This window comes from Eulemur rufifrons, chromosome 24, assembly GCF_041146395.1.
Source record: "Eulemur rufifrons isolate Redbay chromosome 24, OSU_ERuf_1, whole genome shotgun sequence".
NCBI lineage: Eukaryota > Metazoa > Chordata > Mammalia > Primates > Lemuridae > Eulemur > Eulemur rufifrons.
The window spans coordinates 2,716,279-2,734,334 of record NC_091006.1 but is presented as its reverse complement, the minus strand read 5'-3'; the positions used below and the strand labels follow the sequence as shown (position 1 = coordinate 2,734,334).

At 40.1% G+C, this 18,056-nt stretch overlaps 1 protein-coding gene across 1 annotated transcript in view; it reads right to left on the bottom strand.

Annotated features, from left to right (window-relative positions):
• Nucleotides 1–17,095, bottom strand: part of ZNF507 (zinc finger protein 507) — a 31,642-nt gene extending 14,547 nt beyond the window's left edge. The window contains exons 1-5 of the mRNA XM_069457131.1: nt 17,037–17,095; nt 15,502–15,595; nt 7,598–9,729; nt 6,072–6,189; nt 2,271–2,385 (exon numbers count right to left, since the gene is read on the bottom strand). Coding sequence (XP_069313232.1) covers nt 2,271–2,385; nt 6,072–6,189; nt 7,598–9,727 — 2,363 coding nt within the window. The 5' untranslated portion in view covers nt 9,728–9,729; nt 15,502–15,595; nt 17,037–17,095. The remainder of the gene's footprint in view (nt 1–2,270; nt 2,386–6,071; nt 6,190–7,597; nt 9,730–15,501; nt 15,596–17,036) is intronic.
• Between the last annotated feature and the right edge of the window lie 961 nt (nt 17,096–18,056).

Here is an 18,056-nt window from a genome sequence, read left to right as displayed (position 1 = left end):
GTGAGAGCTCAGGTTCAATCCCAGGATTATCTCCCCCGAGCCAGGCCTCTATGAAGCTGTACTGCCCAGATGCATAGATGGGGACAGTGAAGGACTAGAATGGCCGCATAAAAAGCCAAGGAACAGATATTGCCACCATGTAAAATCTATTACATTGCATAAAAGGCACATTAAAATACACGATAAACCTTTTGTGCTCTTGTGCAAGGTCTAGAAGTTGTGCAACAACGCATTCTTGCTCTGCAAGAAATTCATCACTGCTACTTGTGAGTGTGTTTCTTAAAATTTAGGTAAAATCTGAAATGCATAGGGTAAGAACTCTGAGAAAACAAGCCCTAACTCTGACCATAAGCGTACGAGGCTACAAAACTGAATGAAGCAGGTATGAAATAAACCAGAAGAACTACTGTAATCCTTAGATTAAATCAGACATTATGAAGGCTATGCTTACCAGGTCAGCTTAAGGCAAACGGTATGTGACAATGAAGAGAAAGTCCCAGAAACATATTGGAATAGAACATATTAATCCACAATACTCTGCAGAGTGCAAATCCCATGAAAATAAATATCTATTTAAAGAGGGTGAAAAGGGAAGTCACAAGATTAGAAAATAAGACTTATGAGAAAAACCTGGTAATAATTACTTGGAGGAAGGTATGATGTTTTTTCTAAGACATAAACACTCCGGCCAAAACCACTGACAAAGAGGGGTGTGAATAAACTTGGAAAACTGTAACAAACTGAGACTTCTCAGATGTTACACAAAGAGGATTCTCATAGGATGTTGCCTACTGGTAGGAAGATCCTAGAAAAACTGCAACCGATCCTATGAGTCTGTGAATATTTTAAGAACATAAGAAAACATCCCTAAGACATTGAAACCTATCAAAATGAATCTTTAAGCTGTAACACTCATCTATTCAGGTAGATGTGAAACTCTCCAGAATCAATCATTAACCTCTAATAAATTTATCATGATTATGTATTTTAGAGTTTACTTGTTTATTGTCTACAAACTCCACGATGGCAAAGATGAGGCCTTTTTTGTTATGACTGTAGTTCAAGGACTTAGCACAGCCCCTGGAACACATTTTCAATAAATATTTCTCCATAAATGAAAGAACAGAATCATTCTATACTCAAAAAATGTTATTTTATTCTTGCCCAAATCACATGAATTTGACACAAAGCTTTTCCTCCTATCAGGTAAACTGTGTCCCGTTTCCACCATGTTCCTCCAAACATTTATTTCCCAGTGTAAATTATGAAGGGATACATGTTCCATCTCACCTATCCATCCTTATCTAGAATGTTATGGCACTGAGTTACTGTTAATAATGGTCTTCATTGCACTCTGGGACAAAAATCTTTCTTAGGGATTCTAGTTTTGAAAACATTTTAAATAGAAATAGACACCGAGGTAAGGTCAAATACCTTCCACAGAGCTGTAAGGCTTTGCAAACAGGCACTGTCTAAAGTAATTATAAATAAGTCTGCTGATTAGGAAATTAAGCACATATTAAATATTTAAAACCACATATAGAGTGCCACACGACAGAATCAAATAATGACCTTTTTGGCACAGTCTGTCAGGCTTTCATTTAGATTTACAGAATAACTTTCACACACTCACTTGTGTCATACTTATAAAGCCTGGAGAGAGAATTAAAACGTGAAACAAGTTTTGCCAAGGGGGTTAAAAGAATTCATGCCCGTGGGCCTAAAACTGTCAGTCATGGTGACGGGGTTAGCGCTTGTTTATCAGCCTACCTTAATTCACTGAGAATATCTATGTTTTCTAAAAGACATATTTGAAGTTGCTTTTGTGAAAAATCAAACTAAGTGACCTTATTCTACACATGATAACTTAATTTTCAAAACTATAATCTTTCATAGAAAATTTTATTGCCTTTAAGTTTTAAGGATCTTTTGCTGGAATACTGAGTATCTAACAGCCAAATTACTGAAATGTACTCTAAAGCATTGAAAATTGCCATGATAATTTATATCCAAATGAAACGAAAACACAGATCTGACAGATAAAGCATCTTCCTATATTTTAACTAGACAAAAGCTCTATCATCCCAAGACTCAAACTTAAAGTTCATGTTCCTTCACAAGGTAAACAAGACTTATAAAACCAGTAAAAGTGTCTCGGTTCTCAACCTGTGTTTCAGTAAGTGGTGTGAATTTTTGATTATTTCTGTTTTATTTCCTTACTATCAAATCTTTTAATGCAAGTATTAAAATTCTAGGATTATCACACTTACCTGTATGGCTTATCAGAATTATGGATTCGTCTGTGGTTTCTCACACCAACATATGTTGTACTCGTATAGTCACACACATCACATCTATACTGTTTCTGGACTGAAGACTTATTCCCTAGACAAAGTATTTCAGAGTTTTAGCAGCATGTTTTCATAAGATTTAAATGACAGCATTTACATTCCATTATAAACGAACATTTATACCACACAGTAGTAGTAACATTTCAATCAAGGCTTTCTCACTGCTTAAATTTAACAAGTTTGAAGTGGTTATATAGGTTCTCCTGCATAAGTTGATAAAAACTGAACATCGTCTCTAACCCATAAACCTAGATAGTTTGGGTTAGTTTCTGCATAACCTTGTACAAAATTCTAAATTATAATGAACTTGCTTCCTGCTAACTGTGTAGCAGCTAAATTAACCAGAGACATGCTGTTGATGTATATCAACAAATAGGTGCTACTCTAATCAATATTGGACATACTGTCTTAAGGAAACAGTGATTCTCTGACAAGCTGTAATTCAATACTATAATCCAATATTATACAGTGTGGCTATGAAGCATATATGACAAATTCAATATAAAAAGCCTAAAAGCTTTTTCACCTTGTGGGTTTTCTTTCTTTACAACTAAATGTGAGCTAACTGCAACATGGAAGAAAAAGCACCTGCAAATTATTAAGTGCTCTATAATGTAGTATAATTCCATCTAGTAAACTGACAGGACACAGAGACAAAGGTTATGACTAACATGAATGTAGCTCTCTGAAATGCAGGAAACATAGATCCAATGGAAATAGGCCATGCTAGTAAACTCACTCTGCAACAAGAGGGCTGGGTAATTAAAGTCAGGCTAGGCTTATGACAATACAAGTTGAATGATCTGATCATATGAAAGTGTCTCCTGAAGATATTCAATGCTTTATTTGCTCTCTGTCAGCATAAAATCCACAGGCTACTCACACCCTGACTGCTTCATATTCAGAAACAAAGCAAGCATGGAGGCTGAAGAGTAAGCAGAGCAGGAAGAGCTGTGTCCCTTGGCAGGAAGAAAGCTTAGGTAGAACACTAGTACATAGTGCACAAAAGAAAAATTAACGGTACAAAAGAAAACCCACACTGAAATTTCAACAAAGAAAATTCTTAAGTTAAAATTGAAACTTTCTTTTGCTAATAACTACTGCCAGGCAGAACAAAATGTCCTAATTTCCTGGTATAAATCTACAACATTAATATACACACTAATCATAATTATAATCTAAGTATTGCTCTTAATTGGTAGGTTAAAAACTTGGACTTGATTATAAATGGCACTGTTCCAAATACAGTTTTAAAAAAATCCCGAAAAAATGAAGTGTGAAATATTGGATAATGGTTTTGTGTGAGAAATATTACAGATCATTGACAACTAATAAAACTGACAGATGGAAAAACTTAATATAGCACGGAATGAGAGCCTGTGCTACTTCACACAACTGTTTCCAATGGAAAGAATTTTGGATTTAAAGTTCAAAAACTTGGGCTTAGTCCTTGCTCTGCCACTTACTACCAGTATGATCATGGGTAAATTATTTTACCTCTTGGGGTCTCAGTTTTCCCATCTACAAGATGGAAATACTAGAACCTCACGCTGTGGTTTAATAAGTCCTGCATTTTTCCTTCACGAAAATCTGTACATTACCTGCATGTCTCAGTAAAGTCTCTGCCCTGTCACTAAGCTGTAGATTCCCTGAGGGCAAGGATGTGCTTGTTTTGTTTATACCGAATCCCCAGGGCTTGGTAAATTACAGGCTTCCAATAAAAAACTATTTAATTGCATTTCATGAAGAAAGGCCATATGAAAGTGCCTTGCCCACAGTTCTATCAGAGCACCTGTGGTGTCTGCTGTTGTACCCATCAGTCCAGCTCTGTTTTCTTCACTGAGCTGGGTTCCTCAAGGGCAGTGACGCTCTTCATTGTACTCCCAGTACATAGCACAGTGTCCCGCTGAACGCAGGCATGCCATGCCTGTTGGCCGAAGGAATGTCTGACGCACAATTACACCCTATCTCTAAGTTGAAAACATGCCCTAAGGCATCTGTGCTATCATAACGGGCAGAAGAAACAGGGACCACAGAGGCACACATCTCCCTTCTGGTTTAGTAAGTTTACTAAATGGTTAAAGAAGTTTTAACAAAACATAAATTATTTATTACCTTCTTTGTAAGCTAAAAATTTGTTCTTTGGCCTGACAACCAGATTTCTCAATATCTAATATTGATTTAATGAAGTACCCATCCAGGTGTAAGTAGGAAGGAAGACAGTCATCTGAACTGTTAATGCCGTGACAGATAAAAGCAAATGGAGCCACGTGGGGTGAGAAAAAGGCACCATAAGCAGTTTAAAATCCATACATTTGTCCCTAGGAAAAAAGTATGATCCACAAAGAAAAGATGCTGCAAAACTGGAATATGGTGAATAGACACTAATACTGTAGAGCTGGAAATGGTTTAATTTTGAGTTGACATCTTAATCTTTTTATTAAAATTGTGAATTTTAATCTGTTAACTCATTTGGACAGTTTTATTTTTGATTTTTGAAAGTGAAAATTTTTGATTTTTAAGCTGGTGCTAGGAAAGCCATATTCCAGCGCTGGTATTAACTGCAGGTGGTGCTACTGAGCAGTACATACTTTATTCCTTCATTAGGGATTTATGGTCCAATCATATCAAATGTTTTAATGTCTCCTTTAAAGGGGATATGGAAACATAATGAATTAAAATAAAAGGAGGCATTTAGGGCTATTTTGTAAAGAGGAAACAAAACTGTTTTAGCTCAGCCATCTATTGCAGAAACAGATGCGATGTCATAAACTCCTTTTGTTTTGGATAGTTTTACAGGGATGACATCTGTTTGACAAGGGAATTTTGGTGCTACAGTGGTGTCAAAATCAGTTCTTTCAGAAACATTCTAGAATCAGTTATGCTTTCTGGGGTATAATTTAATGAAACATTATGGTAAAACATTTCACTCTGTAGTCGTTTCTAACTTTAATTCTTAGCAAATCTAAAAAGCAAAGTCACCCCAATATGTTTTACTTCCCATAAACGCTACGCGCTACACTCGAGACATTTAAAGTGTATCAATTTAAGTGAGCCGAAGCAAGGAAGCACGGCTTAGTGCACTTTATCCCTAAGTCTCCGGATGTGGCATCCGCCTTTTCATGGAACCCTAATTAAATCTTTTGATTCTAATATTCCTATTACCAGAAACTCGGCCGACTGCTACCTAACTAGTACATAAAAAGATCTTGTGTGTGTGTTTTTTAAAATAATGCAGATGAAATCTGGCAGTCATACTTGGATAAGAATAAGATCACAGCAGGAAGCCTCAGTTAAAGTTTGAGGTGGAGGCCTACCATCTGCAAAAGCTATATTCTCAGTAGGTCAATGGGTACTCAGAGAGGGAGAGCTCTGTTGCAGCTTCTCCTGCTTGCTGGTACGGCACCTTCCGAGGGTCTATGCTGTAGCTTGGCTCTTATAGGACAGCATGAATTTCAAATGCACTATCTACCTACACAGCTGAAGCTGAGTTCTTACTAATCTAGTGTTTCTTACCTAGGACCTAGCAATAATTTACTTCATTTAGCCCTTGGTATTTCCTCAGAAACAGAGATAAGATTCACTCACATCCATAATGTAAAAATAGGGGAGAACTCGTATACTTTAGTCCTGAAAATAACCCACATGACAACTAAGGGCATTTTTACTTCGTATGTTACTCACTGTAGCCTGTATAAAAAAATATTAACACACAGATACCTTCCTGCACACACTTTCCATCGGTTCTATCACTGGCAATTCCTGATTCGTTAGAAGTTGCTACAGACACGGTATCTGGAAGACTGTGTTGCTCCCTCTCGTGATTCCTCAGTTGACTCTAAAAAATGGAGAGAATATATGATTTTCAGTAAATACACATGTGCAGTTACTACTGTAGAAAGGGTTTATTGCATTCATGGCCTAGTACCCAGAATATATTATCAATATTTAAAAATCAAATCTGCTAAAAGATTAATTGATATATTTGACAATTTATAGAAACAAATACATTAGATAAATCATAATCTCTTCAAAAAGGCAGTTCCTCTTTCATGCTCTCCAAAAGAAGTCACCGCTGTCTCAGGTGGTGTCTGTGCATGGCACGTGCATGCTTACTGAACCGCTGGCTGGCCCAGAGGAGGAAAGAGCAGTGTTCAGAGTAATGCAGCACTTTCACAAAAATAAATCCGCATCAGTAATCACTGGACTCCTAATATTTGCCTTTAAATATCAACTAAATGTGCTAGAGAGACCTAATTGGGACTGTTCCTCCAGTGATCTCCTCCTCTTCTACTTTCACCCCCATGAATCAAGAGTACAGCAGCAAAAGAAGCTCCTAGAAACTTCTGGAACTTGCATTTCAGCCTATTTGGACGTGCTACTTGGAATTTCATGAGGGTAATCCAGGCAGCACAGAATCTCAGACTGAAAGGTTTTTTGTTCCTGGTTACCTTTTTACTATCAGCTAGACCCCAGGTCTGGGTCGTCTGAGAGAAAAAGTCTACATCCCAGTTAGCCCTTTAGGATACATTTTTAAAACATTTTCAAAGAGTCACCTGGCCTACTGAAGAAGAAAAATTCTAAACCAATGATTCAATGAATGCAAGTTTTCTTTACAAAAGAATGATTTCACACAGGCTGTTGGTTTTAAGGTCAGCACATGAGATGAAAACCACGTCAAAATTACCCTTTGAAGTCCTTTAAACCGGCTGTAAAAAACAGTGTATGTGGCTCTATTTTCACTGTACTGCCTTTCAATAAGCCCAAGATAGCCCATTTTTCCTTCTGCAATGATACAAATTACTGTTGGGTGTGTAGCAGCTGAAGTGAATGACTTGCATTTTGGGGCCACGTAAGATGAAAAACATATATTTTTTACCTTGATGATATATGGTTAAATTTGTGTAAGTCAAATGTGTGTATCGTGTCAATCCACTGTATATTCCCTTATAATTGAAAATCAACACTTAAAAAATATACATACACACTAAAACACTAATAAACACGGAGGTTGTTTAAGGAGGCAGCAGGCAGGGGAAAGATGTTAGCAGCAGAAATTCTGAAGGTCTAGATTTCAGTCCCAACTTTAACACTAATTAGCTGGGATCCCCGGGGCAAAGTGTCAGACTTATCTGGGATTCAGTTTCCTCATCTATAAAAGGAGGTGGTTGGATTAGATCTACAAAGTTCCCACCTCACTCTACAATTCTAAGGTCCTCTGAAAGATTTCATCAACTGAGACTTACCTTGTAATGAAAAGATTCTTCACACTGCTTGCACTGGTATATTCTGGTTTTACAGTGGTTGATCATGTGGCTCTCCAAATCTTTGCTGTTGTCAGCTATGTGCTCACAGATGGGACACTGGTAAGGCTGTCTCTGTCGATGGACTCGCAAGTGCTGCTTGATGTAGCCTTTGTTGCCGCTCGTGTAGTGACACAGGCGGCAACGGTAGGGTCGCTCAGCGTTAGGGATGTACTCTACCACACTGCTTCCCGACAAACCGGTATCGCTGTTGGGATGGCACTGGGCGTTGTCTTGCAACTCTTTCAAAATGTCATCATCTGAAGCATTTTGGTCTGTCCTTTCTCTCAATTTTTCAATTACGGTGAGTAAGGACATGCTGATGCCTGTTTTAACTTGCCCGACTGACAATTCCTGCCTTCCCTCTGGGAGCGCTACCAAGGTAGGATTACTTTGGTTAAAACTAGCTAATCCATCTGGAGAGTTTTTAAGCGGTGACATCATTTTTGAATATGCTGCCAAGGTACTATCTACTTGCCTTTGTCCAGTATCTGGGTCTAAAAGGTTTATATCCCCATAGTGCCCGAGGTTGGCTCTTGTAAGTTCTGCAGCTCTTATAGGCATCGTGACAAGGGCTTCTGCAGCTAGCGAGTGCAGTCTAAGAGACTCTGAATTTGTCCTTCTTCGGCTTGGCGGGGCATTCTCATCAGGGGCCAGGCCTTTATTTATCAACTCGTCTTTCTTCTCTGCATTGCTCCAGCCTATGATCAAACCCCCAATATCAACGGTACATTTATCGGCATGATAAACGTCATCTGTTCCTTCACACCCAATCTGGGCTTCTGCCTGGCTCAGGTTTTTCCCCTCTTCAATTTCGGCATTCATGAGGAAATGTTTCTGTGAAAGAGTTTCTTCAGCACCTGGCAACCGCTCCACTATCACATTAACGTGACCTTTTTTATTTGGGCTACTGCTAATGATTTTCTGTGCGGATGAAAGTAGGCTATCAGCAATCAGATTCTCCTCCGCGTCCGAAATCACCTCTAGCATTTCTTCCTCACTAGCGTCAAGGGTAACGGACTGACTTAGGTGCACACCACTTTCCGCACTCTGTTCTAAAGGAGGTGACGATGGTAACTGTTCTGAACTGCAAATCTGCACTTGTACTGATGGCCCATTGTGGATACTCAGTTCACTGTCTCCAATAGCAATGACGACTGCATCGACCCCACCAGGTGCAGCAGCCACGGAAGAATCCAGCAAGCCTAGGGGCTCATTTTCATTTTCAAAGATCGGATAGGAGCAATCAACTTCCCCAGCATGTTTCCAAGCATGTGTTTTCAACATCCTCTGCTGGCCACAGGTGTAACTACAAAACAAGCACCGATACATGCCATACTGTTCATACGCATACCATTTCCTCCTACCCATTTCTGCCACGGACGAAGTTTGGATAGCATGGGTTTGTGGACTGTCCACATTTACTGGGACATCAGGAATAGGGTCATTATTTCTTTCTATTGTTCTCTGACATAAGGAGTTGGAAGGGCTTATGCACTGCTGGGCTTTGGATTGAGTGTGACTACTGGCATCATTTTCATGGTCATTTACCACATGAGCTTCAAGTTCCTCTTGGCTTTTAGATGTGATATGGCACTCTGAGCACATCAGTATCACTTCATTCTGCTGACCATGCTGCTTAATGTGATCTTTTAACACAGGAAAAGATGATGACAGAAACTTACAAAGGCTGCACTGGTAAGACATAGCCTTCCCATCATTCTGGGCGGGAGAGTCAGGAGTAAGATTTGTTTGTGACATCTCGGCCCTTCTAATAGCAGCAGCAGGTGACTGGGTTACTTTAGCTGGAATCTCACAGAGTTCTTGGGTTTCAAGAGAGCGTGTTGTGGCACTTGAACGTGTGCGTTTTTTCCCAATTAAAAGACATTTTTGTGACTTTTCATGTTCCACTATCTTGCTTAATTTCTGGATAACATGAATTAATGGATCTGTTTTAGCTTTTCTTTGTTCATCAATTTCCAGCGAAGGACTGATGATACTTTCAGCAGTCAATATAGCTTCCTGTTCTCCAATATCTGGCACCAACATGGCAACACTGCTGCTTTCTTCCATATCTAAAAAGGGTAACATACAACAGAAAAAATACAGGTTACAGGATACTTACAGGCATTCAGGAACTATATGCCAATTTTAAGCTAATCTTAGTGTTTTCTAAGATGCGCGTTCTGTTTTAATGTACCTGGCTACTCCCAATATAGACAAATTGTTCAGAATTTCCTCTGGAATGCAATGTCCTGTAAAGACTGATGATGAAGATCCTTCTATCCTTCCCTTGTTTCTTTGGAAATGACTTTAACCACATTTATCTGGATTTTTCTTCACTTTCCTTGCCCTTGACATTCAGATGAACCCAATCAGTACTCCTTTTTCCACAACGCCAAGGAAAAAGACTCTCATTCCCTGATTAAAGGAATATAGCCATTCTCACGGCATGGGGAACCACCTCAAGTTACTGAGAAATAATATTCTATAAAGCCAATGATTGATACAATTCTTTTTTAAAAATTTTTATTTATTTATTTTTAGAGACACACTCTTGCTCAAGCTGGTTTGGAACTCCTGAGCTCAAGTGATCCTCCCGCCTGAGCCTCCCAGAGTGCTAGGATTACAAGCCTGAGCCACCACACCCAGCCGGATTGACACAATTCTTGAGAAACTATTCTTACACGAAATAACTGTAGTTTTATTACTAAAATCATAAATTTCTGTTTTTTCCTCTCCAAATTGTGAAACCATAGTCATTTAACCTATTGTAAAGGGTATAGTGAATTTTGAGAAGTACTATGCAAATGAAACTAAATAAAAGCAATGATCCAGTTCCTACTTTTACTTCCTTTGATTTATCTTCCTGAAGATAAACCACAAACTATGCTGTGGTTTTTTTCTAGAGGTCACATTAGTGGTCAGCTATTACTCATACCCACATATGTGTATTTTTTTTTTTTTTTTCCTGAAAGGGAAAAGGGCATCAGAGAAGGAAAAAGTTTATATCCCAATTGTATTTCAGGTCCAGATATGAACAGAAGCCCTTAGAAAAGGTTATTTGTAGGTTCTAATAATGCATTACGACCAAGGAAGTCACTAAACATAAAATACTCATAAATCTTTCTGCCTAAGTCTTGAATACTCTTTATATTTCCTGGCAGTACTTTCATTTCAAACATTTCCTTTGGCTTAAAGTGAGATTAATTTGTTGACTTGGATCACATTTTTAAGTTTAGGCTTTTTTCCAGCAACAAGTTTTGTTTTTCCACATTTTAGGTGCATTCTGGAATCTTACTCACAACATTCAATAAATGCCAGCAAAATTTTTAGTGGCACTAGCTATAGACCAAAGACCATACTATTCTTAAACTTCAGTCACAGGCTCCGAATTCTTATTTTAGGTGGTGAATCATGGCTTCTCTTCCTCACATGGCTGAATCAACATGTAAGGGCCCCTGGGCACCTGCCAGGATTATACCTAAACTACCCCCTCCCCCCAGTGCTCTGACCAGCTTCAGTGCCAGGACGCCCACATCAATTTCGGGCAGCAGCTACAGCTTTTCCTCTCCTATTTTCTACTTCTCTGGCACACCAGCTTTCTAGATTTAGGTCCATACCAGGCAAAACTACAAACATTTTACTCTTGGCTTCTTTGGTACTACTTCTTCCCTCCTCCCTAATACTCTGCCCCATGGGATCGGCTTTTTTGTCTTTTCCACTGACTGCCTTCATGGCAGGAACTGTGTTCCACAGACATTGCAACAGTGACAGCTATTCTAGCTCCCAAAGGCCAGTGGTCCTTCAGCCACTCTCTCCCCTGAACAACCTCTCAAAAGACTAGTTCTGTTTCCTCCTTCTCAGGTAGAAAGAACAAGTCTTTTTAGATCGCTACACTCAAGCTTAAATCACTGAAGAGGAGACTTAGGGAAACAATTTGTTTCTTTAGAAAAACCCTTCTGTGAGTTTCTAAGGCACTCTACTGCCTTAGAATTCCATATTTTTAGGCCAAGAGGAGCTGTGGCTCTTCATGTGACTACTGATTTCTTTTTAGGGTGATTAACTTTTAAAGGCTTTATTTCTTTCAGTTCAATTCTTAAATGCAAATTAGTTAAATAAGTTTAATATAGGAATCCCCAAACATTCAATTTTCTGGACAAGGTATGGCTCTCTACTGTAGATCTAAGGTCTTCTTCCCCATGAAATGTAACATCCATGTAGGCTGACAATAATCTAGAGGTTAACAAGTGAATGTTTGTTCAACAGACTTTGCACACCCACAAGGTTACAAAGGTGATTCATGTTATCTCTCTTTTACTTAATGATATAACAGAAGTGACAAAGAGCAGTACAAATTGCTCCCCATGGACATTTCAGTGTGTACCTTAAAAAGAAAGTGAAATGAAGAGGAGAAGAGTTCATCTTATCTCAAGGAAAAGACTAATACAAAAGAATCTGACAAAACATTCAGATTTTTAAAGCTGTGTCTGCTCAGGCATTAAGAGCTAATGGAAATTTGCAGCAGATGCTCCAATTTTCCCTGAACATTTATGTAAGTATCTCATTTTAGAGGCTGCATACATTTGAGGATAAGTACAGTAATGGCAGCTATAAAACAGATATGACAACATAAAATACATCAAGAAACACCTGAAAAACCAGTTTGGGTTCACATGCAAAATCAATGCACAAGTTAAATCTCATAAAAACAAAAGTATCTGTTAAAAAACGGTTAGATAAACAGCTCGTAAAAAAGGATACACAGAGGGGAAGTTACCTTAAGGCTAACTCCTCAAATTGTCACAAAAATTTTACTTACATCACAAATGCAGAGATATATATTTATATACACACATGTATATATGCAAGGTATATGCATATATATGAGATTGCATGTCAAGTGAAGTAAAATTTATTTAAATAAAAAAAGAGATGAAAATAAGAAATACAAATATAATCCCAGTGGCTCAATAATGATTTCAACATGGATTATGATAATCTGCATACTACCCTTGGCCTCCCAGAGATCAGTGTAAAGACAGCTTTAATAAATGACCACAGTGGTAGTGTGCGGGTAAGGTGGAGAGGGTAGGTATACAGTAAGAATGACAGGTTCTGTAACTGAAGTTGAGTGATGTGTACCTAGGAGTCTATTATACTATTCTTTCTACTTATGTGAATGTTTAAAAATTTTCATACTAAGAAGTTAGAAAAAAATTGTCATGTCCAAGGCACAAAGCAAGGTATTAAGAAGAATGGAAAAATTTTAAATTCATAGGACTCATAGTTTAAAACTGAGCTAAGTGGCTAAGACAAACATATTTATAAGTTAAAAAGAATTAAGTTATAGCTTCTAAACAATGTAATAGTACACAACATAAAACAGAAGGCAATAGTCAATGACAAAGTCCTAAAAGAGACTGAAGAGTTCCGGCTAGGAAAAGGTAAGTAAATAAAGGCTTCCTGTAGAGGTAAGATGTACATTGGATCCCAAAGGATGGGCAGTGTGCCAGATGTCACCCATTTGCCCTCTGGACTCACTGAATCCCCCCTCTCTACTCCATTCCCTGTCTCAGGAGAGATTACATCATTAGGCTCCCCTGCTCTCTGGTTTCTGGCTGAGGTCAGCCAACGGAGAGCCATGACAGATCAGAGGGAGGCAGCAAAGTGAGATCAGAATATTCATCGTCCTGGTTCACTACCTCTAGGTCACCTTGGGCTGGGTGTGTTCTTCAAAAGGAGGCCACTTTTCTCCAGGTAGGCCGCTCTACAAGACTCTTCTGATTCTGGTACCTATTCCTTTTTCTGGTGCTGCTACCTCCAGATGACAGTATTATCCCTGTGGTTTGACTACGTAAGTCCAACACCTTTATTATTAGTATCTCCGTAAATATACCCTCCTTGAATTATCCTAATTTGAATGTGCCATTTGCTTCTTTAGAATACTGTAGATACAAGGTGACACAAGGATAAGACCGACAAGGAAGGCAGCCGTAACATTACTGTATTTTTGGAAGTGAGAATAAGCATGCTATCTAGGGGTTAGTGAAAAGATCAACATGGCTGAACAGGAAGGTTCACTAGGAGAGAAGACCAGAGGCATTAGCAAAACAGATTTCTTGTTTGGAATCTTTAGATATAACAACATTAGAACAAATACATTAAACAAATAAACAAACAAAAGTTGTATCCCAAACCAGAAAAATTCTATAGCCTTTTCCACCAAGTCTCTCAAATCTTTCCTTGACAACAGTATCTACAGGCAAAAGCTTATAATTAATGTCTTTTCCAAGAAAAGTTAAAAGCCAAAGTATCTTGGTTGTCTCTATTTCCTTATAATTTGGTTTATTTGTGTAATTAGTTCTTTTTAGTTATAGCAGCATGGTCATCAAGTTGAACAATTCATGTGGACCCGGAGAGAAGGCTGTAATTTTCTGTATATAAGTGAAGGCAGTACAATATAAAAGAACATTCTCTTTCAGAATAAGAATTTGTTCTTTTCCAACTAGAAAAAAAAATTGTACTATAAAAGTAATGGCCAATACCCCATTCTTCCTGATTATAATTCTAAAATAAAAACATTGGCCCAGCTCAGTGGCTCACACCTGTAATGCCAGCATTTTAGGAGGCCTAGGGGGAGGATTGCTTGAGGCTAGGAGTTCAAGACCAGCCTTGGCAACATGCTGAAATCCTGTCTATACAAAAAATTAGGAAAAAAAAAGAAAAAAAATTAGCCAGACATGGTGGTGTAGGCCTATAGTCCCAGCTACTATGGAGGCTGAGGCAGGAAGATGGCTTCAGCCCAGGAGTTGGAGGCTGCAGTGAACTATGATCACACCACTGCACTCCAGCCTGGGCAACAGAGCAAGACCCTGTCTCTAAATGAATGAATGAATGAATCAATAAAAAAATGCAAACAATAACAAAAAAAAACCCCATTTATTTTGCTCCAGCGAAAAGAACGAAGGGGACATAAGCTTATGGGCCCCTCCCCCTAAGTGCCCTCAAGTCAGCTGTGTGACCTGAGGCAAGTCACTGTCTCTGTGGGTTTTAGATTCCTCAGATGTAAAATGAGATGGTAGACATGGATGAACTTTTAGGTCCCTGAATTATAAACTGTCTATAAAAAGTTATCTGGAAACTGCTTACACATTATTTATAAATTTACCTTACTAATGCCAGCTATAATTTATTTGACTTAAAATCTCCTTAGCTCAATGTAATTATTAATTGCCGCTAAGAAAAAACTAAGTATAAATATCGTAAGTGTATGAATCTCATAGTCTAGAGTTTCTTAGCTGGCATCTAGCCTGAGAGAACATTCTACTTTGGCAGCTGCAATTAAGACATAAGGTCTAACTAACATAAACCAATATTCAGATTTACTATCATTTATTGAGCACCTATAATGTGCCAACCACAGTGCTGGAGACTACAAAAACATATAAGGAAATCCTTGCCCTTGAGTTGCAAGTCCAGGGTGTAACACCTACGTAGATTTTGTTTAATACTCATGTAATTCCTGGTAATACTAATCTTTTTTTTTTTTTGGGCAGATGAAGACTAAGGCTCACAGATTTAAATAGTAACTGGTTTAAGAACTGAAATCCAGGCCTGTCTGATTCTAAAACCGTGATTTCTCAAATATACCACTCCTCCTCCTAATTCTTAGTGAGAACAAAAATGTATAAACTATGGATAATGAAAAGAGTAACAGGCCCTTACATCTAGGCTGTATCAAACATGTTAGTGTATTTGATCTTCTTAACTGTTTGGGACAGGCTAGGTAGATGTTACACAATTTCATAAACAAGGAAACACTCAGCACAGTTTAAGTGACTTACCCAAAGTTACATGGCTGTTAAGTGGCAGAGCCAGTGTCTTTCAAATCAATTCCTGAAATTAATACAGTCCCTTGGATCAATCTTCAAAATCCAGCTGTGGCCAAGAACGAAAGTATATAGTATCAAACATTTCTCTTTCTTGATGAAACAAAGTAATGATGTTTTGGCAGTGAAAAATTTCCCAATATTCCACTTCAAAAAGAAATTCAGAGGAATGTTCATGCAAGCTAATTACATGATGCAAATTCACATAATTTACCTAACAAGTATACTTAAGGATTTTCCAGAAGTTAGGGAAAAAAAGAAAAAGGAAAAAAAGCTCTGGAAACTTCTCACAATAATTGCATATTTTATGTTTTACCTCAGAATTTAAGTAATTGACTGAAAACACAATTGGGTTTTTGACATCACTTTCTAACGAGTATAGAACAATAAACTGCAATATCGCTATTTTAATCTTAACCAAAAATACAATCTGAAAAGTGATTCTGCAAATTTTACAAACAGTGGGCAAAACAGCGACATAAAAAGATCTGACACAGTGGCGTGACCTATATATCTTCTAATGCAGATTCCTACCCTGGCCCTATATTTCTTTGTTACTGTTTCTTACACTAGCTAAAATTCATCTAAAAGATAAGAGAATGCTTATTCGTTTCACCTACAATGCAACTAACTTATCGATTATGGTTAAATAAAATAGTTCACTGTCAGGGCAGAAGGCACATCTTTGGGCCTCCCCCAAGTTAATTTTTAAGGAGTTGGTGAGGTAAAGGAATGAAGGACCAGGCTTTCTTTTAATCAATAAGGCAACCCTTACACCTAGCCAGAGCAGAGTATTGAAGCACAAACTCAAGGAGGTGATAAATCCATTAACTGCCCGAGAAGAGCGATGCTGACTGATAGCAGATTACAGCCCAGACCGCCTTCGGGTTGGCAAGGTGGCCTCCGCCTTGCTAATCATCCTGGGTTTTCACACAAACCATTCACTCCGGATGCCCCCAGGTCTTAAGAGGTGGGAGCTTCCTCCAAGGGTGTCAGTGATCTCTGGAAAGATCATTCCATTGAAGAGGGTGGTAGTAAGTGTAGAAGGCCAAGGCTGCTTTTCCGTACTAGCTTTTTCCACACTACGCAGTGGCTAAAGGACTGGGACGACTGGGGGTGGGCAGTTGACAAGAGTAATCAAGAAATGCGGTGAGAACCATCCTGGCCGGCCTAAGCGATTTCACATCTGCAGAAGGGAAGGAAGCAACGCCTCGGGCGGACTTGCCCGCGGACCAGGCTGGTGACAGTAAGCGGGGAGCAGCAGGTTCCCACCCACCCAGCTGCAAGGCAAGCCCGAGGTCTCCGCAGGCCTTGCCGTGGGCTGCACAGAGGACAGAACAGGGACACGGAACTTGGGGTATGTGGCGAACACTAGGCAGGTTTCGGCAGGCTGAGGAGGAAGCGGGTGCCGGCAGGGGCCTGAGGGGAGGATGCACATGGCCGGCGGCAACGCTAACAGCGGACTGAGGGGCGGCCCCGGGACGGAGTACCTGCGGTCGGGCGGTGGCTGCTGCTTCCGCGAGCCTCCTTTGGCCGGCTAGGACCCGGCCGTGCCCTCGCCCTCGCCCTCGCCCCACTCCCTCCCGGCTGTTTTCCCTCTTTTCCCCCGCTTTCCCCCTCCTCACCCGGAGCTCCAAAATGGCGGCGCTGGGGACCGATCACGTGAGCCGCGGGTCGGTCAGGTGACTCGAATGGCGGGCAGCGGGGGCGGGGCGAGGCCCAGGCCCCGCCCATGGGCATCCCTGTGAGCCGAGGCCGGGCGGGCGCGAAGAAGGTTCCGGGCGGGTTCGCCACAGTGCCGGCTCCCAGGTGGGGTTCGGGCCCGTGTGGCCTGACTCTAATGACCTCTGCGCTGTCGTGTCAGCGGTCGTCTAGGTCTAGAGGTCGGAGTGTGTTCAAGTCTCCTGAATCTGTGGGCGGCTTCGTCACCCCACGCCCCCCACATAACTGGCTTTCACCAGCGGGCACTGACGTCTTTTAAGCCACGTTTTCCTGCTTCTTTCTTTTTCGTCGGGCTGTACTTTTTGAGGTGTTCCTGGCTAAAATCTAGAGGCCCTAGCTGGGTTCATGGCCTTACTTTAGCTGTGCCGATTGAGGGGCAGAGATGGCTCTGGAAATGTGTTTGTGTGAGAGGTTTTTGGGGTCCGTAGGGCTGGACTGGGTAGCTTGACCCAGGAACACACCTGCGGTCCTCTGAGGGCACGGTGGTGGTTGTCATTTGGGTCCGTCTCGTGGACACATACCAGGTGTAAGTCCCCTGGTAATGCAGTGAAATAGGGAGTGAGTGAAGCGTTCTGCCCAACCAAGAATCCTGTTTTGCTATATTTAGAACACACAGCGTGGGTCGTGACTCAGTAGGTGGGCCATGGACAGGAGGAAAGGGGTAGAACTGAAGACTCTGGTCACAGCAAGGGACTGGGCTTGTTTGGTGAGATACCCCGTGGGAATCACAGATACAGTTAGAGGCCTTCAGGGCAGGCTGGGCTGTCATTTGTCCTGGGAGGAAAAGC